The sequence below is a fragment of the Zonotrichia leucophrys genome, chromosome 5, assembly GCF_028769735.1.
Source record: "Zonotrichia leucophrys gambelii isolate GWCS_2022_RI chromosome 5, RI_Zleu_2.0, whole genome shotgun sequence".
Taxonomy (NCBI): Eukaryota; Metazoa; Chordata; class Aves; order Passeriformes; family Passerellidae; genus Zonotrichia; species Zonotrichia leucophrys.
This window is the reverse complement of record NC_088175.1, coordinates 48,658,437-48,681,763: the sequence shown is the minus strand read 5'-3', so window position 1 is coordinate 48,681,763 and position 23,327 is coordinate 48,658,437. Positions and strand designations below refer to the sequence as shown.

Here is a 23,327-nt window from a genome sequence, read left to right as displayed (position 1 = left end):
CAGGCTGGGAAGGGAGATGGGAACAGGGATCCTGTGACTGGGGGAGGAAGGAAGGAAATCCAGGGTGTGGAGGGGAAGCCACAGAGCTCACATGGCTCTGGGCACGGGGTCTGGGGGCGAGTCTGAGAAAGGGGCAAAGGAGAAGCAGGGACAGGGCAGAGCATGATCCTGAATCCCGTGGGGTGACCACGGGAAGCTGTCTCATGTCTCCAGGCAACCAGCAAGGACAAGCCCTTGGAAGGGACAGCTTGGCTTGGCCAAGACCTACTCCCAAGCTCCCAGCTCCCAGGCCCTCCCTTGTCCCCAGGGATTTGAGTGCCAGAGCCCTGCAGAAGCCAGTATTTTATTCCATGTCCATGAGGTCCCTGAGTGGCTCCACCCTGAGCCGGATCCTCTGGAGTGGCAGTGACAAGGATGCTCCTGGTTGTCCCAGCGAGGCTCTGGCAGCTCCAGCTGCGGCGTTGAGGGATGGCACCGGCAAGCGCTGGGGTTGGGCATGGCCCGGGATCCAGGCAGGAGCTGGCACGTGGAGGCACAAGGATGCAGCTTGGCAGTGCTGGAGATCCCTGGGATCAGCGCTCGGCAGAGAGCAGGGGCTGTGGGAGACAGGGATGAGCCAGGATCCCTCAATCCTTCCCCACCCTCGGGACTGTGCTGGGGGGCAGCTCCCAGTTCAGCTTCCCAAATCCTCCCAGCGCCTCCTGTACCTGGCGGGAGTCCGGGGAGTCGGAATCCGGGCGCTTCCAGCTGGGCCTGGCCAGGGCAGCCACCACCAGCACTCCAAAAATGAGGATGAGGAGCCCCAGGGTGTTGGCAAACACGGCCTCGGCTGGCAGGAGCTTGTATGCCATGGTCCCGTTCTTCCTGGAGCAGGGAAGAGAGGCTGGGAATGTTCTGGATATTCCCAAACTCCCCCCCCAAACCTTGCAGGGAAGTGTGCAGGGAGCCACACACCTGAGGAAGTGCTCAGTTCCCTTTGCTCTGTGCTGGTCCCTCCCAGATCCAGCCCAAATCCACATCCTGAGTGCCCCCCTATCCCTGTGAGGGATCTTCCCAAGCCCACCCCCCTGCCCCTGACACTCACAGGCTGAAGAAAAGCTTCTCGTTGATTCCTGACATGCAGGAAGCCACGGACAGCATGAGGATGGTGGAGCCAAAGAAAACATGGATGGGCTTGTAGAGTGCCCGGAGCCAGGTGGGAGCCCAGGGCAGCAGGAACGCTCCAAAACCCGCCGCCCACTGTGGGAAGAGAACGTGAGGGTGGAAAACTCGGGATGCCGGAGGGATTGGGGGATGCAGGAGGGATTCCCACCTGGCAGGAGAAGAGCAGGACAGTTGCCAGCCCCATCCAGCTGTGCAGCGAGTACATGTTGGGCGTCCCTTGGGAGTTATGGAAGCAGAACACGGCCGCCAGCCCCAGCACGGTCAGGACGAACGCTCCCAAAGCCAAGCTGCCGTGCAGCAACTTCCAGGGAAGCTTGGGGCCGCTCCACGTGTGGGGAATGCGGTAAACCAGGGCAGCTGTGAGGGGAAAAAACATCAGGAAGGAGGCATGGCGGGATCCCCGCGCTCCCTCTGCTCACCTGCGCCGTAGAGCACCACCAAGCCCGTCACCATCAGCACCGGGTGCCAGTTGAACGTGCGGGAGCTGCCGTCCAGGGAGAAGCCCCCGCGCCAGTGCTGGCACCAGGTGCCCACCATGGCCACGCAGAGCAATCCCAGCGCTCCCAGGAAGGCGCTGAAGGGCAGGAAGGGCACGTCCAGCATGGCTGGGGAGCGGTGGTGGCACCTGTGGGTGAGCGAGGAGCCGGCTCAGGCTCCGGATGCGGTCCCAGGGAGGAGCCACGGAAAGAGGAACTGGGAGCCCCAAAAGGGTGTGGGGGGGCAGCTGTTTCCCAGCCTGGGGAAGGTGACAGGGATGGAGCTGCTTCCCAGCCACAGATGGTGGCCCAGCTCCTTTCCAGTCTGGGAATGGTGGCAGGGATGGATCCAGGATGGTGGCACCTGGGGGTGATCGAGGGGCCTTTTGGGGCTCTCCGACATTGCCAGGAGGAACCACGGAAAGGGGAACTGGGAACGCTGAGGGGGTGACCAGAGTCCAGCTGTGCCCTGGACTGGGACGGACGCCAGCGATGGAACAGGACATGCAGAGCAGAATTCCTGGGCACGGCAGCCCAGGGAATGGCAGCAAGGGGCTCTCAGTGTCAGCTGTCATGGTCCCCCTGGCAGGAACCTGACAGCTCTCATTTGCATGTGATTTGCATGTGCCCCCAGAAATGGGTATTTCTGTCCCCTCCGGGGACGGGGGATGTCCCGACACCCTCAAATCAGCTGCCTCACGGGACATAGTGACAGGAAACGGGTGGAGACACGCGGCCCCATGGTTCCCCAAAATGTGGGACACAGAGACTCACGGATCTCCCAAACCTGGGGCACTCAGTGCCATGACTCCCCGAAATCTGGGAACACGTGTCTTCACAGCCCCCCCCAAACCTCAGACTCCCCTGGACCTGGAACAAAACGCCCGGCCCTGACTCCACCCAAAACCCAGACCACGGGGTCCCTCGGCCCCTCCCAACCCCGGAGCCGCCCACCGGCCCTTCCAACCCCGGGGCTGTACCTGGGTCCCACCGCCCCCTCCTCGTCACTGGGCGCCGCCATCTTGGCGAGCGCCGCTCTGCCGGCTCATCTCTATGGTTTTCCCGCGCACCCCAATGTGCTGCCACAGAGGGGAGCGGCGGCCAGAGCGGCCCCGCGGGTCCTCCAGCCTCCACTTCCGCCTTCACTTCCGGCTCTGGCGGCCGTTTCCATGGGGACCAAGATGGCGGCGGCGGGTGAGCGCCTGGGGCGGGGGCACGGCGGGGACCCAGCGGGACCGCCGGGACCGGGACCTTCGGCACCCAGCGGGGTTTGGGCGTATCGGGGGGGCGGCCCCGGGAGCGGGGAGGGGGCAGGGACAGGGGGAGAGAGCGGCGAGAGGGGGCCCGGGGTCTCCGCAGTGGTGGCTGTGAGAAGGGGCGGAGTGACGCGGGATCTGGAGGGGCAGAGAGTGTTCTCTTCATCCCCATATCCAGCTCCTTCCCCCCTCCCGTCTGTCAGTTTCTCGCTCCCATGTCCAGCGTTTCTTCCTCCGCGTTTCCAACTACTTTCCGTCCTTTCCCAGCCCCTTTACCCCCGTCTGTCACCATGTCACCCCCTCAGGGAATTCAGCCCCCAGCACAGCCCTTTCCTGCCGGGACACGGGAAATCCCTGTCCCCTCCGTCCCTCTCCAGCCAGGATGATCCCTGAGGGGGCTGTTCCCGTGGGATATGTGTCCCACGAGGGCTGTACCTGCTCCGGTGTCCAAAAATTCCCGTCTGTCTCTCCTCACTCCTCTCTCCCTGTGCCCAGAGTGGGACATGCCCAAGCCTGCTCTGAACTGCCCATGGAGCTGGGAACAGCCAGGAATAACCTGCTTGGACACTGCTTCCTGGGACTGCACGTCTCACTCATCCCTGGATTGCCTCACATCAGGATTGGGGTGCATTTCAGGGGCAAGGAAGACACTGGACGAGAGGGAGGATGCAGCTCATTGGGTTTTCCTGGTTCGTGGGATCCATCCCAATCCCCGTGTTCCCCCTCCAGGTTTGGGAAGTCGGGAGAGGCCCTGCTGATACCCCCCAGCGCCATGATCCATTGGGAATGCTGGGGCTGAGGGCTGCAAGCCCCAGGAAGGAGGATGCTCCAGCCCAGCAACTACAGCCTGGTGCTGTTCCTGCAGTTCCTGCTGCTTTCCTACGACCTCTTTGTGAATTCCTTCTCGGAGCTGCTGCGCACGGCTCCGGCCGTGCAGCTCGTCCTCTTCATGTGAGTACAGGGAAGGTGGGGAAAGCCCTGGAAGCAGATCCAGGAGATCCAGGACCCCACAATCCCTCTGTTCTCCTGGCAGCATCCAGGACATCGCCATCGTCTTCAACGTCATCATCGTCTTCCTCATGTTCTTCAACACCTACGTGTTCCAGGCGGGATTGGTCAACCTCCTGTTCCATAAATTCAAGGGAACCATCCTGCTCTCCGCAGCCTACCTGGCACTCAGCATCTCCTTCCACGTCTGGATTATGGTAGGATGGCATGGGCACAGCTGCTGGATTCTCCCAAGGGCTTTTTCCATGACTCCCAGCTTCCCACAGTTCTTTCTCATGGTTTCTCTCTGGAAGGTGTCCCATGGAAGATGTCCCATTCCATCACCCTGTGGTTGGCATCAGCCTGGAAGTGTCCTGCCCAATGCCAGCCCCATCCCAGCTCATTATTTCCCCAGGAAAAGCCTGTGCTAGCAGCTCCTGCTTTTTCTGGGATTAATCCCTATACCTGGGGGCAGCCCCTTCCCTTCCCACAGCTCTGATGGCTGTGCAGGCTCCTGGATCTGTCCTGGCAGCACCTTCCCTTTTTCTTTCCTGGATAAACTCCTTCCTAGCTCCTTCCCAATGGAGCAGTTCCCATCCCCTGGACACCTCCTGGAGTTCCCTCCCTCCTGCTGCCCTGGAGCACAGGGAATGTTTGGGGGGTCAGGAGCCACAGCAGCTGCTCTGGTGCTGCCCACGCCGTCCAGGAAGGGGATTTGCAGGGATTTGCAGGGATCTGCAGTCTGAAGCCGGAATAGGTCCGGGCTCAATGCCTAAATCCCCTGAGCTGCTTAACCTTTGGGGTGGGGAGCTTCCCAAACTTCTCCAGGTGTAATTCCTGCCTTGATGTCCCTCCATCCCACTCAGAACCTTTGGAATGGGGTGAGGGGTCTGGGAGGGCTCAACAAAACTGCTCCAGGGGTTACTCCCAGTTTTCCAACCCCCTCAGAACCTGCGCTGGCGTGACTCCAGCCGCTTCATCTGGACTGAAGGCCTTCAGACCCTGTTCGTTTTCCAGAGGCTGGGTAAGGACTCCAAGGATCAGGGTGGGATCCCACATCCTTTGGGGGTGCTGGGGGCCCTCTCTCATCCCAAAATTCCCTGCAGCGGCCGTGCTTTACTGCTACTTCTACAAGAGGACAGCTGTGCACTTGGGAGACCCCCTGTTCTACCAGGATTCGCTCTGGCTCCGCAAGGAATTTGCCCACTTCCGTGGCTGATGGATCCCCTGGAGTCTCCTTGCACTCCACCGGCTCTGTCGGGGTCGGTTCCAGCTCATCCTTTCTCTGGGGTCCGGCCCTTGGGATTTTGGGAGTCAGCAGGAGGCTTGGGGGGCATCCCTGTGTTTCACTGCTACAGCCATGGTTGGGACTGGAATATTTTTGGAAACACTAAAGGAATAAATCGGATGTGCTTTCCAGAGGCTGCCGGGTGTTTGTGCCCACCCGGTGTGAGGGCTGCACTCCTTACATTGTAACCCAGCTCGGCGCTGCATATGCAGCCGCCATTCCCGTGCTCCGGTGTGGAATTCCTGGGTTACAGTGCAGCCGCCAAACGCGGACATTCCCGCGCTGCGGTGTGGGATTCCTGTCCCGATGGATACCGGGGGCGGGGTCAGGAGGGAGGGGGACTCGAACCCGCGTCGCAACTCTCGGTCCTCCAACCATAGAGAGATGTGGCTAGAGCGGCAGCGCGCGCGCCTCCAAACGACAGAGAGGGGCGGGCCATAGAGCGGCTCCGCCCTCACGCTTCGGGCCCTCGCCCTCGGCGCCCCCGTGCGGGCGAGCGCGGCGGCGGCGGTTCCCATGGAGATGGAAGATGGCGCCCAGGGGTAGGAGCGGGACCGGGGGGGGAAACGGGGCATCCCGGAGGGTGCGGGGGGTATCGAGAGGAAACCGGGCTGGGAGCGGCGCTGGGAACGAGGCAGGGGGGCGGCCGAGGCGCTGCAGGGCTCCGCGGGCCGCGCTGCCATGGCCGCCCCGTGCCCCCTCTCATGGCCGCCCCGTGTCCCCTCAGACCGCCATCGCTCCTCGGCTCCGCTGCAGGTCCTGCTCTTCCTCAACGGCTGGTACTGCGCCACATATTTTCTCCTGGAAGCGTTCGTGTTCGTGTACAAAGGTGAGTCCTTCGCGCCAGAACTCTTCCCGGTCCCGCCGGGACGGGCGGGAATGTGGTGCTGAGGGCGGTGCTTTTCCTGCAGTGCTGCTCCTGCCCTATCCCGTCTCCAACTTGGTGCTGGACGTGGTGCTGCTCCTCCTCTACCTCGGCATTGAGGCCACACGCATCTTCTTCGGTGAGTGTCCCTGAATGCCAGAGGCTCCACAGGGAGTGCAGAGTCCCGGGACACCCCCAAAGACACCCCTGGATGTTCAGGTTGAATGGGGCAGGCAGCAACCTGGGCTAGAGGAGGGTGTCCCTGCCCACGGGAACGGGACTTTTAATTCCCCACCCAAAACCCTCCCATGATTTCCATGGTATGATCCCAACTCTGTGCTCCACAGGCTCCAAGGGGAACCTGTGCCAGCGGAAGGTGCCGCTGTCCCTCAGCCTGGCACTTACAGTGCCGGCAGCCGCGCTGGCCGTGTACTACCTGCTGCTCCAGACATATTCCCTGCGCCTGGAAGCGTTCCTGAGCGCCATCCTGCTCCTCTTCTACGGCCTGGAGCTGCTCCTGGGCGTCCTGGCGCTCCTCTCCTTCTCCAGGTGCTGCATCCCAGGAACTGGGGGAGCCGGCGCGGGAGCTGCCAGGTTGGTTTGGCACCCACACATCCCTGTCTCTGTCCTTTCCCACAGCACGGATCCCTACTGAGGACACGGCCCAGGGACACAGGGGAGCATCACCCGTGCCAGTTCCACTTCCCAGCCCCGGGAAGGGGGAGGATCCCTCCTTCCCCACTGCCCATTTCACCTGGTGCCACCTGGACACATCCCTCCCACCTTTGTCACTTCTATGTGGACATATCCGTCCCATTTTTCCTGCTTCCCACTTCACCAGGGACCTGCTGCCACATATTCATCCCTCCCTTTTCCCACTGCCCCCTGGACATATCCCTCCCACCTTTCCCATTCTCTATTCCACTTGGACTCCTCAGAGCTTGAGCCAGCTCAAGGTATGAAGAATCCTTTTTTTTCCTACAACCTTCTTCCAGAATAATTCACTATTTTCCAATAAATATTTATTTTTACTTGGTGCCCAGGAATGTGGGTCCCCCCTGGGAATGCTCAGGTGCTTCTAGCACCTCAGAGCCAGTTTGGGAAGCACAGGAACCCCATTGGAGGAGGAAAAGGGTGAGGGACAACCGGTGCACAGACCTCCCCAAATCCCTCCCATTCCCTCATTATCCCAAATCCCACTGTAGGAAGGCAACAGGAGCTCTGTGTAAAAGACTGACAACGTCATCTGAGTTTATTACACAATTCCAACCTATCCAAAGACAAATCTAATCACTGCGAGCAGGAGGGGCGGCGCCTCGCCGGGGCTTCCAGGGATTTGCTCTGCAATTAGGGGGGAATCTTTTCCCCCTTCCACTATTTGGAAAGAAACTAAAAATCTGTGGCGGTAAGTAAAAAAAAACCCGGAGCTCTCCTGCCGAGTGCTCCCACCTCGTGGGGCTTGGGAAAATCGGGGTGGTTTTTCCTGAATTTAGGTTATTTCAACTTAAAAAGACTTCCAGGGCCTGGGTTTTCCTACCCAAACGTGATTCCAGCCCTGGAAGTCACCCAGTGTGTCCCAGCTCATCCTGACCCTCCTGGGCTCTCCCTCCCTCTCCTTCTTGGGATTCTGGGGGGACACAAGGGGGTCACAGCCTGCCCTGCCTCTTCCGCTTCCTCTAAAACAAGGAAGGCTCTGCGGGAGGGGCCGGAGCTGCCATCTGCGTGGGAATGCTGCTGTGGGGAATGTCGGGAGAGAGAGGATGACCCCCAACCCAGCTCCAGCCCCTTTTTCCCAGCTCCTGGAGGGTGAAGGGCCAAAGGAGGGGCGTGGCACAGTGTCCCACCAGGGCGATGGGGACGCGAGTGATCCCAGGCAATGCAGAGGACAGCACGTGGCTCCTGATCCCAGGATCGGGAGCTGTGCATCTCCAAGCCCCCGAGCTGCACAGGGAGGGCTCCGTCTCCTCCGTTCCCCCCCGGACTGGGAAGGGCTCACAAACCTCCCTCCATGGAATAAAAGCACCATTTCTCTTTGGGTCCGAGTATCCACGGAGCGGAGCGGGATGGCCCCAGGAAGCAGCAGCAGTGGTGGGGGGGATTCCCAAGGCCACGAGGTGCGGGCGGGGGTCCCGCCCGGAGGGGGCTGCGGTGGCGAGGAAGGGACCGGGATGGGGCGGAGCAGCCTCGGGCACGGCATCCTGGTCGAGGTGAGGAGATAGAGTCCATTAAAAACCACTTCCTGCCAAATTCCTGTCGGGAGAGAGGAGAGGAATGGTGGGAGCGCCCTTCCCTCATCCCTCACGCTTCCAGGGGATTCCCCAGCCTCCCACCTGTCTCAGTGGTGCCGGTCCCTGTCTCTGTCCCTGTCCCGATGCCGCTCGTGCTCCCGGCTGCGCTCTGGGAAATAATCCTCGTGCCGATCGTCGCTGTGGAGCAGATCCCGGTGCCGCCGGCTGCTCTCGCGGGACCGGCTGGGAGAGCGCTCCCGGGATCGGTGCCTTTTCCTGGGGGAGAAGAGGAGACAGAACCCAAAGAGTGATTTTTTAGCCACTCACCTGCAGGGAGGATCCCCTTCTCTGGATCCAGGGGCATACCTGGAGCTGCTGCTGGAGCTGCTGCTGTAGGATTTGGCCTCAATTCCATGCAGGCAATCCTTGAGGGAAGAGAGGAGGACGCGGCACCGCTCGTCGCTGGCCACGCGCGACTGCTTGATGACAGCGATGGCTGTGAGCAGCGTCTCGATGGCGTTGCTGTAATCCCCTGAGGAGCAGAGCAGGGGGTCAGGAGCGGGAATCCATCCCGGGACGGGGGACATGAGGGACACGGGAAGTACCTGCGCTGGCGCCGGACACCGCCTTGGAAATGGCGCTGCTGGAGATGGCGCGGTTGCGGTTCATGATCTCCTCAAACTCGCCTTCGCTCAAGGCCGGGATCGGCGGGCCCAGCTCCCGGCTGTGGGCACAGCGGGAACGGGGGTTCAGCGGGATCCTCCCCGAGCATCCCAACCCCACTCCTGCCCGGCTCACCTGCTGTGGTTGTAGGGAGCCATGGCCTTGCCGTAGGTATCTGGAGGGGGTCCCAGGGCGGCGGTGGGCGGCGGGAAGAAGGCGGGATTGAGGTGCAGGGCGGGGGGCACGGCCCCCGGCGGGGGCACGGCCAGGGGCGGGGGCAGCCGGGGCGGCGGGGGCAGCAGGTGCTGGTAGGGAATTCCAGGAGGAGGCGGAGGGACTCCGAAAGCGGAGGAGAGGGGAGGCGGGGGGGGCATGGGGGGAGGGGGTAGCCCCATGAGGGGCAGCGCGGGGGGGCGGCTGAAGAAGGGCAGGACCGAGGGGGGCTTCTCCATGCGGGCGGGGGGCAGCGCGTTCTCCGTCGGCGTCGCCCGGCCGTCCACCGCATCCACGGAATCCCGGGAGTGGGCCCGCGGCGGCACACCTGGAAGCGGCACGGGGAAAGAGCTGTGAGGTGCAGCTGGAGGGCGTCCGGGTCTCCGAGACCTCCTGCTCCTCCTCTTCCTCCCACCCCTGGAGGGCTGGAGGTGCCCAGAGAGAGATCCAGCCAGCCACACATAGCCTTCACTTCCATGTGTTTTTCCAAGAGGGGCCCAGCTTTCCAGCAAGACCCTGCACAGTGCCCTGGGGACAGGCAGGTCACAGGGACAGGAGCCAAAAGCCACAAAGAATGGTGAGAGATCCCCAAAGACATCCAAAGACCCGGAGAGCCTGAGATCCACACATGGATTTGGAGAGGCCCAAGCGTGGAAGAACATGAGGGGACAGAACTCAAGTGCTGACAGCAACAGAGCTGCTGCTAGAGGAAGGAAAACTCAGCATTCCGAGAGGGTCAAGAAGTCTTGCGCTATCCAAAGAGGCACTGAGGATGAGACAGAAGGGGTGTGACAGGAGCCACAGCTCCCAGCTGTGCCAAAAGGGTGCATGGGAGCTCTGCTGTGCCCTGGGGGCAGCCGGAACTCGGCCCAGGGAACACTCCCTGCTCCACCAAAACTGCAGGGCAAGTTGGGACACAGCCTAAGCACCAAGCAGCCGATCCCCTCGGGCACCTGAGCCAAAGGAAGGGAGCGAAGCAACTCTGCTGGGAAGGGGGAGTTTTCCTTGCACAAAACATGCCAAGGGATCTACAACGACCAGAGCTGGCCAAGACCTCCTCAGACATGCTCCTGCCAGGACAATCCCTGCGGATCCCATCGCATCGCTGCGGAGTGAGGCCAGGACCACCTATTGCCATTGAGGGACGCCCACGGCCAGGCCCCAGCTGGAATATTCCTCCAGTGTTGGGCACCTTACCTCCGCAGGGATGGAAAAATTCTGGAGCAGATCCAGAGAGGAGCTACTAATAGATATGGAGGGTCTTAGCTATGCTGAGAGCCTGAAGAGCTTAAGCCCATTCAGTTTGGAGAGGAGGAGGAGGAGGCTACGAGGGATCTTCGCAGTGTGGGAGCACCTAAAAGGGGATCATAAAGACTCGGGTCAGGAGCTAATCCGGCTCAGGAATGGGAAAAACAACCCCCAGACGCTCCTGGCAAGGCTTCCCCCCATCCCGAGGGCTCGCTGGGCTGGGCCTGGCAGCTGATCTGGGGGGATTTGGGATGTGTGTGAGATGGAACCCCCACCCCGCCTCACACCGGCGCCGCACTCACGTTTGCGAGCCTGAGCCTCGAACTGCGACAGGTTCTGCCGGGTCGCCAGCCTCACCTCCACCTTGTCTCCATTCAGGATCTTTCCAGGAAGCAGCTCCAGGAGTTTATGGACCGAGTTCTCGGAGGCCACCACCACCTCCGCATACCTGCGCGGGAGAAAGGGAGGTTGAGCCCTGAACCTGCGGCAGAGACCTCCCCCAGACCCTCCTCCTGATCCCATCCCACTGTTCCACTCCCCCTCCTCACTTCTCCATGCTCTTTGGGATGCTCCATGGATTCCCTGTCTCAGGCAGGAAAAGCACTGGCTGCTCCTCACCCTCCACCAAACAATGGATGTGGCCATGAGGGCCTGGCTCCCATCATTCCCACCCGAAATTCCATTGGCTCTCACCCCTTGGATTGGCCATTGGCTCGGTTCTCCGCGAATTTCAGCTCCACCACGTCATAGACTCCAATGGAGCGGATGGTCTGGATCAGCTGCTGGTCAGTCGTCCACTGAGGGCATAGGGAAAGGCTATGGTATCCATGTCTGTCCCCAGTGTCCCCCCACCAACATGAGGAATGTCACCCCCAGACTTCCTCAGGGAGCTTAAAATCATCCAGAACAAGCCTTGGGAATGGATAACAGCAACAAGTTCTCCTGACAAGACAGAGCCTTCCCAAAACTGTTCCTGCATCCCTGAGCAGGAAAAGGCAACTCAGGAGCAGCACCCCAAAATTACAGCTTCAAAGGGACATCAGCAGATACCCCTGCCCAGAAGCTCCTCAGGGATACAAATCCCTTTTCCCTGAGGATCACAAAGCCAAGCCCAGCTCACAATCCAGCTCAGCATTGAGGGGGAGCAGGCCCCTCAAAATCCCTTCCCCTCCCCTAGAGAGCCCAGCAGCCCCTCAGAGGTTCCCCAGGAATCCCGAATTTCCCAGGAAGATGAGCTCACCCAGGAGAAGCTCCCGACGTAGACGGCGGCCCTCTTGTTCCGGAGGCCGCTGTAGGTGTACAGGATGGCCGGGGGTTTGCTGTTGGGCTTGGGAGACGGCTCCTGACGGATCTCCGGAGGCGCTTCCGAGCTGCTGGAACGCTTTTCCTGGGGCTGGGAGCTGGCTGCTAACACGTCGTCGTAGAGATCCATCTGGTCAGCATTACTGAACTCCGGGTCCTGCTGGGAAAACGTCATGAGATCCTGCCTTGGGAAGGGCTTGGGAAGCCTTCTTTGCCCTTTCCAAACCTGCTGTCCCAATTCCCAAGCGGAATTTCCAAGCCGAGTTCAAAGGTTTAAGGCCCAAATCATTTGGTTTGGGTCTATGCACAGTTGGGAATTACAGCCACCCCTTGCCTGGGCAATCCCAAAAAACAGGATGATGGTCTCTGATTTCATGGAATCATGAAATGGTTGGGGTTGGAATAAGGACCTTAAGGATGATCCCATCCCACCTCCTGCCATGGGATACCTTCCACTATCCCAGGTTGCTCCAAGCCCTGTCCAACTTGGCCTGGAACACTTCCAGAGATGGAGCAGCCACAATTTCCCTGGAAATCCATTCCAGGACCTCACCATCCTCACAGGGAAGAAATTCTTCCCCAATATCTCATCTAACCCCCCACTGAGCTCCAGCACATTCCAAGGATCAGCCCACTTGGATCCCACACAATAGAAGACCCTGTTGCTGCCACCAGGAAGAAATTCCCAATTTGGAGGGCAAGAATTCAGTGGTGGAAACCAAATGGTAGGCAAAACCAAATCCCAAATAGGGATGAGCCTATTGCTCCTTGGCAACATGTGTCCCAAAAATCCAACTTTGGAATTGCACACCCCCTTCAAACCATGCCCAGCACCCCAAACTTGCTCATTTTTGGGCAAAAAGCCCTTTTTAGGGTAGGAGCTCTCACACATTGGATCTATCTCTATGGTAGAGGAAGCTCAGGAAGCCCCAAAGCTGGGAATCCCAGCATGTCCTAGATCTGCCTCCCAATTCCCATTCTCTCCCAGACTATATTTAATTTGGAATGTCCAGCAAGTGCTGTGTTTACTGTGGATCCCAGTTCCTCGTTCACATTGTGCTGAATGTTTCATCCCACAAAATCACTCCATGAGGATCCGTCCCACAGGAGCTGGTGTGCCACAAAAACGAGAGGTTCTGCTCCCAGATTTTCAATTCCAGGCAGTTTGGACAATGTTTTCTGCTGGAGACAGTCTGAGGATCAGGGAATTGCAAACACCCTCTTGGGAGCTGGACAGAGAAGGATGCTCAGCACACAGCTTTCCAAAGATTGTGGAAACCCAGGAATCCAAAAAGTCCAACCATTTTCCCTCTCCCTGAACTTTTGCATCCAGCTCTTTCCCTGGAGCTGATAAAAGAATGATTTGAAAAGGGAGCTGTAGTTTTGTGTTCATTTCCCAAAAAAGCTCAAGTGTTTGGTTAATCCAACTCCCACGCTCCCACCTCCACCAGGAGCCTTTGGACACAGCCCAAGGCTGGAAGATTCCCGCCTGGAAGTTTCAGAAAGTCAAAACCAAAAATAGGAAGGAGGGGCTAGAGGAGGAATCCCTTGGAATCCCTCAGTTCTGCTACTTAGGGGATTCAGCTTGGAAGATCTGAGGGATTCTCCTGCTCCCCATCCATGCACACTGAGTTGAGGTGCACAGGGATGAAGCTGGGCACTGTTAGAGGGAATCACCACGTGGGAATGTGGGATTTGGAATTGCACTGGCATCCCTGGAGTGCCACAGGGACACCACAGCACCTCCCCACTGCTTTGATCCTGGCATGGATTTATTCCCGGTGCTCTCCTGCCACACATCCCAGAGGGAGGAACCATTCCAGCTTTGAGAATCCTCCATCCACTTGGTCCTCCCAGGAGATTCCATGGGATATTCTCACCCAGTAACCAGAAGAAGCTTCTCTTGATCACTGCAGGAGCTCACAGGAATTCCTTTCTCCATGGTGATTCCTTCCTCCGGGTGCTTTGCTTCCAGTTTCCATGACTTTTCCTCCTGCCAACTTCTCTCCACAAGCTTTCCATGGCAGTTTTGAATTTTCCAACATCTGCCTTCGCACTTGCTTTCCCATATCCAAGAACTCCCTAAAATCTGCTTCTCCAACACCCCCTTCCTTCATCATTTCCTCCTGTGAATCCCAGATATTCCTGGGATGGGACAAGCAGCACAGGAACAGCGAGCTCCTGCACAGATTCCAGCCTGGGTGATCCCACGGATTTGGCTCCTGGTATCCCCTCACTGTGTAATTCCCTGGAAATGCTTCTTCCAGCTGGAATTTCTCATTTTTCCAACCAGGACACAGCTAAGCTCCTAAATCCCAAACATTCCGTGACCAGCCACGTGTCACAACCCCCAGGGAAACCCTTTAATCACAGCTGGAGGTGGCAGCCACCGAGATTTGGGAACGATTGGGAACGATCCTTCCCTTTTCCCAGCCACACCAGTTGCATCTTCCACCAGGATGAGCTGCAGGACACTGGGATCTCTTCCCGAAAGAAAAGGGGGGGATGTGCACCGCCATTCAGCCCTCACCTGCGTGAACTCCTCGTCGGCGTAGATGTCAATCAGATCCACTCCCTCGGACATATTTCCAGAGGCGGGAAGAGCGGGAGCCCGGGCTGGGACCGGGCGGAGCCAGGACACGGAAGGTGCTCTGGGAATGGGGGCAGGGGGTCACTGAGGCCCGGGGCACCCGCTGGGGGCGTCCCCCCAAATCCCTGCCAGCCCCAAATCCCCTTTCCTCACCCCAGGCACTGTGTGCCCCTAAATCCCCTCTTCCCTCCACATACCTGTGCCCCCCCAAATCCCTTCTACCTCCTAAATCCCCTCTGCTTCCCAAATCCCCTCTTCCCCCTAAATCCCTGTGTTCCCCCAAATCCTACGTGCCGCCTAAATCCCTGTGTCCCCCTGAATCCCCTCTGCTCCCCAAATCCTTGTGCCCCCCCAAATCTCATTTCCCTCCAAATCCCGTGTCCCCCCAAATCCTCTCGTCCCTCCATATCCTGTCTCCCCCCCAAATCCCTGTTACCCCCCAAATTCCCTGTGCCCCCCACGATCCCCCACTGCCCCCCCCCTCCTTTTCCGCGCCGCCCCGTCCCCGCCATATGCGGCCCTGCGGAGCGGCGGGGCCCGGGCTGGGGGGTTTGTGGGCAGGGGGAATGTGAGGGGAGGGGGTGGCAGGTCGCGATATGTCGCGATAGGTCGCGCCCCCCACCCTGGGCCCCCCCTCCCCCGATCCCAGCCCCGCGCGCGCCGCCCGCGCTCACCGCCAGCGCCGCCGCGCCCACTTCCGGGCGTGGCCACGCCCACTTCCGGCACGCCCCGCCCCATCCAACCGGGAGGGGGCGTGGCCAGAGCGGCGTCCGGCAAGATGGCGGCGGCCAGGGTAGGGGGGGGAAGGGGGGAAACTGGGAGGGCAAAGGGAAGGGGAAGGGGGAAAAGAGGAGAGGAGGGAGGGAGAGCGGGAAAAACAGGTTAGAATGGGAGGAAAAGGGTAAAAAGGGGGTAAAAGGGGAAGGAGAGGGAAAAACAGTGGGGAAAGGGGGTAAAGAAAGGGAAAGTGGGAAAGGGAAAAAACGGGGAGAGAGGGGGAAGGAAAAGGAGGGGAAAGAAGTGAGTTTGCGGGAGAGGCAGGATGGGAGGAAAATTAGCGTATTGAGAGGGGAAAAGGAGGAGAATCTAAGCAGACAAAAGGGGATTTTGGGGGGAAAAGGGAGGTCTGTGGGATTTATGGGGTCTGGGCAGTGGGGCTTGTGGGGGAGTGGGATTGGGAATCGTGTCCAGTAGGATTTGGAGACGTCCCTGTGTGCAGGCACTCCCAGGCCTGATGTCCCTGTGCTTTCCCTGTTCCCTCCAGCTCTGCTCCCTGCGCCGGCAGCTCCTGTGGCCGCTGATTCCGCAGCGCGGCTACCGGGGGGATTCCCCCACGGATTCCGGGAAGGACGTGCTGGAGATCCCGCTGCCCCCCTGGCAGGAGCGTCCGGATGAGCCCCTGGACACCAAGAGAGCCCGGCTGCTGTACGAGAGCAGGAAAAGGGGGATGCTGGAAAACTGCATTCTGCTCAGGTGGGCTTGGCTCTGAGCATTCCAGTCATTAACAGGGAAGAGTTCATTGAGGTAGGGCAAAAATCCTAGGGATAAGTTGCTCCAAGAACCTGCTGGTCCAGGATCCAGTGGTGGAGTAGAACTGGGAGAGCTCAGAGAGCCAAAATCCTTTGGGAAGGATGTTTGTAAATCGTGGGACATGTGAACACAAGGCCAGTTGGATGTTGAAAGAGAGATTAGAGACATAGAATTGTGGAATTCTGAAATTATTTGGGTGGGGAAGGACCTTGAGGACACCTTTCCCTATCCCAGGTTCCTCCAAGCCCTATCCAGCCTGGCTTGGACACTTCCAGGAATGGAGCAGCCACAGCTTCTCTGGGAAGTCCATTCCAGGGCCTCAGCACCCTCTCAGGAAAGAATCCCTTTCCAATATCTCATGTGAACGAGCACATGGAATCCTGGAATGGTTTGGGATGGAAGGGACTAAAGGGTCATCCAATTTCACCCCCTGCCATGGGCAGGGACACCTTCCATCAGACCAGGCTGGGTAAAGGGATTCCAGAGCTTCTCTGGGAATGCTGGGCAGGTGTTTTCCCACCCACAGAGGTGAGGGAGGGCAGGCTGGGGGTCGGTGTTTTCCAGGATCACACTGAGCTGGTTCCTGTATCCCAGCTCTTCCTTCATCTCATCCCAATCCATCCCTCTCCAGCCTCTTTGCCAAGGAGAACCTGGCGCGCATGAGCGAGGAGCAGCTGAACCGCTACGACCGCCTCATCAACGAGCCCAGCAATGACTGGGACATTTATTACTGGGCCACTGGTACGTGTGGCCGTGCCCTGGGACACCGGGGTGGCACCTGGGCACAGCACAGAGCTGATTTTTCCTGTTTTCCCCTCAGAAGCGAAGCCCACGCCGGCGGAGTTCGACACGGATGTGATGGCCATGCTGAGGGAGTTTGCCAAAAACAGGAACAGGGAGCAGAGGCTCCGGCAGCCGGACCTGGAATATCTGTTTGAGGCACCACGCTGAGGGAGGGGACGTCTCTGTCCCCATTCCCTGGACTAGCACGGGGACATGGGGCTCTGGACTGGCATTTCCACCTTCCCTATGGTTTTCCTCCTCTCCCAGCAGCTTTTGGACACTCATGCAATGCTGAATAAAGCCCTGACTACCGGCCTTGCCTGGCTGCTGGCCCTGCCCCTCTCCTGCTTTGTGACATCGGGGTCGTGCCCTCGGTGACATTCCCAGCTCGATCTGGCCCTTGCCACCTCACTGATGTTCCCAATTCCCACCTGCCCCTTTTCCCAGGACCCCCAGGAGGTGACCCCACCCCGGGGCGGGGGCTGTCGTGGAACTGGAGCGGGACATTCCCAGTTGGTGCCCTCCAGCGACAAGCAGAGAGGTTGTCCCACCTCCTGCCCTGCGGTGACAGCCTCGGGGAGGTCCCCGTTGTCGCGGTTACCAGGAGATAGAGTCGCGTTCCCCGGGCACATTCCGCAGCTTCCGTGCCTGCCGGGAAGGGCCCGCAGCTCCAGTGCAGCTCCAGCCATGGCGTAGGGCCGTGCCTCGGGCCATTCCCGGCGCCAGGGGCCCATTCCCAGAGGCAGGATGCCGTCCCAGCCGCAGGATTCACCCGCTGCGGGATTGGGGACGGGCTTCCCCATGGTGAAGGGCTCCCCCTCCGAGCTCATGGGCTTCTACGTCACCAGCTACGAGGCGGCCTTTGGCAAGAGGCCCAGGGGGTCACCCCCAAAGGTGCAGGAGGGGCGAGTTTTGGCCATTGAGCTCCCCAGTGACAGGAGCATCCACCCCCTCCTCGGCGTCCACACCGGTTCGGGATACGTCGTCAACAACTACTCAGAGCTCAGGTCCCTGCTCTGCCCGCACGTGGAGCGGTAGGTCCCTGCTGCAGGAGTTTGGGGGGCACCTTTTGGGATCACCCCATCACAGCCATTCCCACCCCAGCCAGGACACCGACATTTCCACCACCGCCGAGGACTTCAAGGTGTTCGGGCGCCCAGAGTACCAAAGGATGCTGCCCGAGCACGTGGATGATCCGCAGTGTCAGTATCCCGCTGGCATCTCCTTCTCCCGCCTCCGCTTCGGGGAGGTGAGAGCCCCAAATACATCTGGGGAATACGGCATCCAGAGGTACTGCGCCACTCCTGCCCAGCCAGGTATGATTCTGGGGTCTTGGGAGAGCTCCAGCCTCAGTGGGAGGGTTTTGGGGTGTTGAAATCCCAGTGAAAGCTCTATTCCCAGGAGATTCTGGGGTCTTGGTGATCCCAGGAAAAGCTCTGTCCTTAGGAGGATTTGGGGGTGGTAGGATTCCTAGGAAACCTCCAACCGCAGGAGGGTTTGAGGCCCTGGGGGTTCCAGGTCCAGCTCCAACATCAGGAAGGTTTTGGGATTATTGATGGTCCCAGAGACACATCCAACTCCAGGGATTTTGGGATGTCAGTGTTCCTGGAGCCAGGTCAGACCTCAGGAGGTTTTGGGAGTGTTGGAGACCTCCTGTCCTCTCAGACACAGTGGGACAGGTGGATCCAGGTAATGCCAGGCCTGGGGACACAGGGGACATCCCTGCTCCATCTGCTCCCCACAGATGTCCCTCCAAGGGCGATGGAGCTGTCGGGGGGCACCGAGACTGCCCCGAGGAGTGACCTCACCGAGCCAGAGCAGCCTGTGAGCCCTGTCCCCATTGTGTCCCCTGTCCCCCCCACCCCTCAGCACCCCAGGGAACACTTTTCCTATCCCACAGCTTGGTGTCGGTGACGGTCGGATGGATTCCTTTCCTGCCACGTGCAGCACTGTAAGCAAAGGGACGGGATGGCAAGGGCAGGGGACATCCTGTCCCAGTGCTCCCAGTGGGCTCTGAGGCAGCGGGAGCTGCCTGGGCATGGCAATGAGCAGGATCCCATCCCTGTGTCCCCACACAGTACCAGCCTGCCATGGGCTACCCAGCCCCCTTCGCCCCCCCGGAGCTCCAGGTGGGACCCAAGGGAGTCACAGCCGAGAAGGTGGGTGCAGCCGTGTCCCCTGTCCTATCCCTTTTCCCAAGGAAGCACGCTCCCAACTCACTGCATCCCTCAGAAGCCGCTGGGGTATGGCAGTATCCAGAACCAGTACCTGATCGAGCACTCACAGATGGCCCCCGTAGCACCAGGTGAGTTTGGGGGGGATCACAGCCCCCAGGAGGAGCAGACACCCCTCTCACCAATCCCTCCTGGATTTTCCAGGCTGGTGGGCCCAGACCCCAATCACCTGGGCCCCGAGATCTGTGGAGGGCGTCCAGATCCCGAGTCCCAGTGGCTTCAGCACCAACAACCGCCCCACCAGCCTGTGGCGCATCGATGACCCCCTGACGTGATGCCCCCCCCAAAAGTGCTGCTGCATCCTGGGAATCCCATCCTCGGCCTTTCCCAAATCCCTGTAGGAGGAATAAAGACCCTGCACGATGCCTTTGGATTGCTCCCTCATTTTGGGGGTTTCCTGCATCCCAAAAAGCTGGCAGGAGTGGTTTGGTTGGTCAGGGGGTGTCACCTGGCCAGCTGCCGCTGGAGGGCTGTACGAGCCCGGCTTTCCAGCTTTCCGAGCCGCCTTTGGGATGACACAGCTGATTTGCGGCAGGAAAATCCGGGCAGGGCTGTGGTGGGAAGCAGGAGGATGAGGAGGAGGAAGGACCCCGAAGGGCGGGCAGCCATGGCACGGGGAAGGGGCTCTTGGAGAGGCTTCATCCATATCTTCCCCGATCATGGGAAACGGGATCTGTGCACCGGGGAGTGGCTACCGGCAGGGTCCCAGGGGATGTGCGGGATCACAGAGGGACTCCCCACCAGTTTGACCCCCACCTAATCAAGGCATCCACACACAGCTCAGGGAGCCCCTCCTGCCAGTTTAGGAATTCCCACCCAGCCCAAGGACCGCACACTCAATTTAGGGCCTCACGCCGAATTCAGGGTGAGGACGCTGATGCCAGGCTGCTGGAAGCGGGGCTGGGACTGCTGGGGTGCGAGGGGGTCCTGCCTGGTTTGGGGACAGAGCCGGGACAAGTAGGGCGGGAATGGGGCCGTGGGAACGGCGGGGCGGGGCGTGAATTAAATTATGGGCGTGGCCTAAATGGGCGCGAACGGCGGGGCGGGGCATGACTGGGACGGGGGCGTGGCCTCTTCCCCGGTGGCGCGGGCTCCCATTGGCCGCGGCGCGTTGCCATGGCCACGGCGTCGCCCTCCCCTCTCCCCGCCGGGTCCGGTGCAGGTCCCGGTGCCGGTCCCGGTGAGCGATGGGCAGCGGCGGCTCCTCGGGGCGCGGGGTCCCGGTGGCGGCCGCCGAGGGCCCCGACGGCGTCGAGCAGCGGCTGGAGGTGCGGCGCCGGCAGATCCCGGCCGAGCTGTGGGCTCAGCAGGGGCTGCGGAAGCTCTACCTGAGCGACGCGGGGCTGCGGGAGGTGCCGGACGAGCTGGCGGAGCTGCAGCACCTGCGGACCCTCGCCCTGGACGGCAACGAGCTGATGGAGGTGCCCGAGGCCGTGTGCGACCTGCCCCACCTGGCCTACCTGTACCTGGGCCGCAACGGGCTGCAGGAGCTGCCGCCCGCCTTCGCCCAGCTCCAGAGCCTGCGCTGCCTCTGGATCGAGGGGAACTTCTTGGCGCACTTCCCCCGCGCCCTCCTGCAGCTGCCGGAGCTGCGCAGCCTCCAGCTGGGGGACAACCGGCTGTGCCGGCTGCCCGCGGCGCTGCCCCGCATGGCCGGCCTGCGGGGGCTCTGGCTCTACGGGAACCGCTTCCAGGAGTTCCCGCCCGTGCTGCTGCGCATGGATCACATCCGCGTCCTCGACCTGGACCGCAACCGCATCGCCAGCTTCCCGGACCTCAGCGGCCTCGCCTCCCTGCGCCTCCTGTCCTACGACCACAACCCCGTCCGGCAGCCGCCCTGCGTGGGGGATGAAGTGCAGCTGGTGGGGGACGGGGCGCAGGAATACATGGAAGCGCGGCAGGAGCGGCTGCAGAGCCTGCAGCAGCAACAGGAGGAGGAGGAGGAGGGCACTGAGGCCGGCCCGGTATCCCCCGAGGATGGGCCTGAGGATGGGGAGGGGGAATTTGCAGCCCTGACGGGATCTCCTGAGGAAACGTGAGCCGCTGTCCCCCTGAAGGGGTGCAGAGCCTCCACCTGCCTCCCAGGGAATTCCCATCTAGGGCTGGGAAAGGAGGAAGTTCACAGCCTCCACATAGGAAAACCAGCGGTCTGAGGATCAGCCTTATCCAGCTGGGACAGCAGCCTTGTGTCCTGGATTGGCAGGGCTCATGGATCCCAATGGTTATCCCACCTACTCCAGGGTGCCTTGGGTTGGGATACAGCCCCCTTCCCAGAGGGGTGATCCCACACTGCCACTCCACGAGAACGGGGACATTTCCACTCCTCCACCTCTGAAAATCCTTTACTCCTGTCCCAAATGGGCAGCACAGGAAAAAGCAATGCTGGTTGCATCCATTCCGTGGATCCCATCATCCTGGAGAGCTCTGAGGTTTGGGAACAAAGGCACAGACCCTGAGAACCCCATCCTGCTGCTGGAATTGGGCTGGGGGAGAGAATTTTCCACCAGGCTCCTCTTGGCCATCAGATTTGGGAAGGAGCCCATGGAAATTCCTCCTGGGTTGAAGCACTGCTTGTCTCCAACCTGGACAGGGTTTTGCCTCTGTAGGAAGAGGAGGCTCATGCCTGGCACTGTCTGTCCCAAAACGGGCACCAGGTCCAGGGCTGACACCTTATCCTTCCTCTTCCTCTCTCAAGTGCCTCTTGGACCGAATACAGGCAATAAAAAGCACAAATCCAAGGAATTTGTTGTGAGAGAAAAGTGGCGGGGACCAGCCTCAGGGAAGGGTTAATTTGGGATCCCGTCAAACCAAGTGACATATGCTGGTGTGCAACCACCAGCTCCTCTTATTCTGGACATCCAAGGAATCCTGATTCCCTCCATCCCTCTCCAAGCTGAGCCAGTGTGGTGGAAAGCCTGGGGATCCGAGGTCTGCAGCTTGCTGGAGGTTTCAAACCACACATCCGCTTTTAATGGCCGTGGATTTGGGGCTGGGGCTGGGAGGCAGCCAGAGCTCCTGCCACATCCGCTCCAGCACTGGCAGGGCGGGTGCTGCCGGCGTTTCCCTCCACTTCCCATCCCACAGCAGGAACCACTACAGGCTGTTTTGGACACGTGGAACTTCCTCAGCTGCGGGATGTGCAGGAGCTGTCGGTGCCAGCTCCTCCGGGGTAATTTCAGGGGCTTAGCAGGAGCTTTGAATCAGGTCTTCCCAATAGGTGCAGTCTGTCAATCCCTTTTCCCACCCAGGTACCCATCACTGTAGGGCAGAGCATCCCAGGATCCCACAACATCCCAGGAACACACTCCTGGAATTCTGGGTGTCTCCCAGCCCTTCATGCCATCGATCCACAGTGATGCTGCTTTGTCTGGGGAGGCACTGCTGATAATTAGCAAGGAATTATCCATGATCCCAAGGGTGCTGACCCTGCCAGAGACCCTCAGCATTCCAAGCCCCTGATGCAGGCAAGATCTGATGCCAACAGCTCCATGCAGATCCCTGCCAGCCCACCCATTCGGCAGGAATTGGGATGCAGGTGGCTCTGGATGCCACCAGCCTGTCCCCATGGCTGGGATCAGATCCAGGAGCTCTGACACCTGGCATAGGGGGGTCCTCCCTGTCTGCAGCCTTTTCTCACCACCCAGCCTTTCCCAAGGAGCCGGGTCGGGATCCAGGCACCGGTGACGACGGTGGTGACACCGGGGCCAGGAGCTGCCGCAGCCGGTGGGGATCTGACAGATTCCGGCTCCGCTCGAGTATTTTGGGGCCGCTGGCACCGGCGAGTCCCCGCTGCCGGCAGTGCATCATCCATACGTCTGTCCCTATATATATCCCTGCCTCCTCGCCCGGCCCCGCGTGCGACGGTTTGTGGCCTCTCTGCAGCTGGGATCACGCTGCTATTTCCATCTGCTCCCGCTGCCTGCCAGCACCAGGCACCGGGATCGGGAATCGCTGCCGATCCGTGCAACAGGAGCGCCCGGATTGCAGCGCTTCCAAAGGTTTGGGAGGATAAAAGGAGCCCGGCGTTGGTGTAAGAGCCCAGGCAGAGCCAGGATTGGTGGCACCAGTGCCATTGGCAGTTTGGGAATGCCAAAATTCCCAGATTTGGCTCAGCTGGTGGGTAGGCAGCAGCCACCTCCCCTCCACAGGGGTGCAGGTGGCAAGGGAACAGCATTGTCCCCTGCTGCCACCTCCAACATTGTATCCCAGGGCCTGAAGGGTGGATCCAGAGGGATATTTTCCTGTACAGGGAGGACATGGATGGCCCTCCTGCCATCCCTGCGTTTGGAGTTTCATTTATTTATTTAAGACCAGCATTCTGTGAATTATTTAACAGCCACCACTGCCTTTTCCATGGCACCAGGACACAGGATATGGTTCCCTGCCTCTTCCTTCCCTTCGGAGCCACATTCCAGTCCCTATCCCATGCCAAGGAGTTCAGCCCAGACCTAGATGGGATGGGAACTCACTTGGCTCCAAGCAGGCTTCGGGGGTCAGTGT

At 60.2% G+C, this 23,327-nt stretch overlaps 7 protein-coding genes across 15 annotated transcripts; 5 read left to right on the top strand and 2 right to left on the bottom strand.

Moving 5' to 3' along the window:
* Nucleotides 1-327: 327 nt before the first annotated feature.
* Nucleotides 328-2,775, bottom strand: LOC135448967 (lysosomal membrane ascorbate-dependent ferrireductase CYB561A3). 3 transcript variants are annotated; one of them, XM_064715376.1, is made up of 6 exons: nt 2,621-2,775; nt 1,584-1,789; nt 1,313-1,521; nt 1,085-1,239; nt 708-864; nt 328-596 (listed from the first exon to the last, which is right to left on the bottom strand). In XM_064715376.1, exons 1-6 carry the CDS (start codon nt 2,659-2,661, stop codon nt 573-575), a joined length of 792 nt encoding a protein of 263 aa, XP_064571446.1. In that variant the 5' UTR covers nt 2,662-2,775; the 3' UTR covers nt 328-572. The 3 variants fall into 3 exon arrangements, with proteins under 3 accessions (XP_064571446.1, XP_064571447.1, XP_064571448.1); XM_064715377.1 differs by lacking the exon at nt 2,621-2,775 and adding an exon at nt 2,415-2,464; XM_064715378.1 differs by lacking the exon at nt 2,621-2,775 and adding an exon at nt 2,428-2,445.
* Nucleotides 2,690-6,000, top strand: TMEM138 (transmembrane protein 138). 2 transcript variants are annotated; one of them, XM_064715384.1, is made up of 6 exons: nt 2,690-2,834; nt 3,626-3,847; nt 3,930-4,101; nt 4,832-4,907; nt 4,990-5,145; nt 5,899-6,000. In XM_064715384.1, exons 2-5 carry the CDS (start codon nt 3,720-3,722, stop codon nt 5,100-5,102), a joined length of 489 nt encoding a protein of 162 aa, XP_064571454.1. In that variant the 5' UTR covers nt 2,690-2,834; nt 3,626-3,719; the 3' UTR covers nt 5,103-5,145; nt 5,899-6,000. The 2 variants fall into 2 exon arrangements, with proteins under 2 accessions (XP_064571454.1, XP_064571453.1); XM_064715383.1 differs by lacking the exon at nt 5,899-6,000 and having other exon boundaries at nt 4,990-5,305.
* On the top strand, nt 5,567-14,245 carry TMEM216 (transmembrane protein 216). Of its 3 annotated transcripts, none has more exons than XM_064715380.1 (5): nt 5,567-5,713; nt 5,899-6,000; nt 6,083-6,175; nt 6,384-6,630; nt 14,149-14,245. In XM_064715380.1, the coding sequence occupies exons 1-5, from the start codon at nt 5,701-5,703 to the stop codon at nt 14,243-14,245; spliced, it is 552 nt and encodes a 183-aa protein (XP_064571450.1). In that variant the 5' UTR covers nt 5,567-5,700. The 3 variants fall into 3 exon arrangements, with proteins under 3 accessions (XP_064571450.1, XP_064571451.1, XP_064571452.1); XM_064715381.1 differs by lacking the exon at nt 14,149-14,245 and adding an exon at nt 7,242-7,326; XM_064715382.1 differs by lacking the exon at nt 14,149-14,245 and adding an exon at nt 6,676-7,067 and having other exon boundaries at nt 6,384-6,585.
* On the bottom strand, nt 7,264-14,354 carry CPSF7 (cleavage and polyadenylation specific factor 7). 2 transcript variants are annotated; one of them, XM_064715372.1, is made up of 9 exons: nt 14,221-14,354; nt 11,629-11,847; nt 11,082-11,185; nt 10,691-10,836; nt 9,063-9,468; nt 8,870-8,988; nt 8,631-8,796; nt 8,367-8,540; nt 7,264-8,234 (listed from the first exon to the last, which is right to left on the bottom strand). In XM_064715372.1, the coding sequence occupies exons 1-8, from the start codon at nt 14,272-14,274 to the stop codon at nt 8,372-8,374; spliced, it is 1,383 nt and encodes a 460-aa protein (XP_064571442.1). In that variant the 5' UTR covers nt 14,275-14,354; the 3' UTR covers nt 7,264-8,234; nt 8,367-8,371. The 2 variants fall into 2 exon arrangements, with proteins under 2 accessions (XP_064571442.1, XP_064571441.1); XM_064715371.1 differs by having other exon boundaries at nt 7,264-8,286; nt 14,221-14,335.
* A 620-nt stretch (nt 14,355-14,974) lies between these two features.
* SDHAF2 (succinate dehydrogenase complex assembly factor 2) lies at nt 14,975-16,908 on the top strand. The gene is made up of 4 exons (XM_064715385.1): nt 14,975-15,073; nt 15,545-15,753; nt 16,442-16,551; nt 16,631-16,908. Exons 1-4 carry the CDS (start codon nt 15,059-15,061, stop codon nt 16,759-16,761), a joined length of 465 nt encoding a protein of 154 aa, XP_064571455.1. The 5' UTR covers nt 14,975-15,058; the 3' UTR covers nt 16,762-16,908.
* A 143-nt stretch (nt 16,909-17,051) lies between these two features.
* On the top strand, nt 17,052-19,192 carry LOC135448966 (uncharacterized). 3 transcript variants are annotated; one of them, XM_064715374.1, is made up of 7 exons: nt 17,052-17,627; nt 17,698-17,909; nt 18,338-18,417; nt 18,494-18,544; nt 18,672-18,752; nt 18,826-18,898; nt 18,972-19,192. In XM_064715374.1, the coding sequence occupies exons 1-7, from the start codon at nt 17,341-17,343 to the stop codon at nt 19,100-19,102; spliced, it is 915 nt and encodes a 304-aa protein (XP_064571444.1). In that variant the 5' UTR covers nt 17,052-17,340; the 3' UTR covers nt 19,103-19,192. The 3 variants fall into 3 exon arrangements, with proteins under 3 accessions (XP_064571444.1, XP_064571443.1, XP_064571445.1); XM_064715373.1 differs by having other exon boundaries at nt 18,826-19,192; XM_064715375.1 differs by lacking the exons at nt 18,338-18,417; nt 18,494-18,544.
* Nucleotides 19,193-20,014: 822 nt separating this feature from the next.
* On the top strand, nt 20,015-20,866 carry LRRC10B (leucine rich repeat containing 10B). Its single transcript, XM_064715902.1, has one exon. The coding sequence runs from the start codon at nt 20,015-20,017 to the stop codon at nt 20,864-20,866; it is 852 nt and encodes a 283-aa protein (XP_064571972.1).
* The last annotated feature ends 2,461 nt before the right edge of the window (nt 20,867-23,327 follow it).

Coding starts and splice junctions, on each gene's coding strand:
- CPSF7 (XM_064715372.1), bottom strand. CDS start 14,274: ATGTCCGAGGGAGTGGATCTGATTGACATCTACGCCGACGAGGAGTTC. Junction 10,837..11,081: donor GCCAATGGCCAATCCAAGGG/GTGAGAGCCAAT, acceptor TCTCCCGCGCAG/GTATGCGGAGGTGGTGGTGG. Junction 8,541..8,630: donor AGCTCCAGCAGCAGCTCCAG/GTATGCCCCTGG, acceptor CTTCTCCCCCAG/GAAAAGGCACCGATCCCGGG.
- LRRC10B (XM_064715902.1), top strand. CDS start 20,015: ATGGGCAGCGGCGGCTCCTCGGGGCGCGGGGTCCCGGTGGCGGCCGCC.
- TMEM216 (XM_064715380.1), top strand. Junction 6,001..6,082: donor GTTCGTGTTCGTGTACAAAG/GTGAGTCCTTCG, acceptor CTTTTCCTGCAG/TGCTGCTCCTGCCCTATCCC. Junction 6,631..14,148: donor GCCGGCGCGGGAGCTGCCAG/GTTGGTTTGGCA, acceptor ATCTTCCACCAG/GATGAGCTGCAGGACACTGG.
- LOC135448967 (XM_064715376.1), bottom strand. CDS start 2,661: ATGGCGGCGCCCAGTGACGAGGAGGGGGCGGTGGGACCCAG. Junction 1,522..1,583: donor GGTGGTGCTCTACGGCGCAG/GTGAGCAGAGGG, acceptor TTCCCCTCACAG/CTGCCCTGGTTTACCGCATT. Junction 1,240..1,312: donor TCCTGCTCTTCTCCTGCCAG/GTGGGAATCCCT, acceptor CTCTTCCCACAG/TGGGCGGCGGGTTTTGGAGC.
- TMEM138 (XM_064715384.1), top strand. CDS start 3,720: ATGCTCCAGCCCAGCAACTACAGCCTGGTGCTGTTCCTGCAGTTCCTG. Junction 3,848..3,929: donor GTGCAGCTCGTCCTCTTCAT/GTGAGTACAGGG, acceptor TTCTCCTGGCAG/CATCCAGGACATCGCCATCG. Junction 4,908..4,989: donor GTTCGTTTTCCAGAGGCTGG/GTAAGGACTCCA, acceptor AATTCCCTGCAG/CGGCCGTGCTTTACTGCTAC.
- SDHAF2 (XM_064715385.1), top strand. Junction 15,754..16,441: donor GAAAACTGCATTCTGCTCAG/GTGGGCTTGGCT, acceptor ATCCCTCTCCAG/CCTCTTTGCCAAGGAGAACC. Junction 16,552..16,630: donor CATTTATTACTGGGCCACTG/GTACGTGTGGCC, acceptor TTTTCCCCTCAG/AAGCGAAGCCCACGCCGGCG.
- LOC135448966 (XM_064715373.1), top strand. CDS start 17,341: ATGCCGTCCCAGCCGCAGGATTCACCCGCTGCGGGATTGGGGACGGGC. Junction 17,910..18,337: donor CGCCACTCCTGCCCAGCCAG/GTATGATTCTGG, acceptor TGCTCCCCACAG/ATGTCCCTCCAAGGGCGATG. Junction 18,418..18,493: donor TCACCGAGCCAGAGCAGCCT/GTGAGCCCTGTC, acceptor CCTATCCCACAG/CTTGGTGTCGGTGACGGTCG.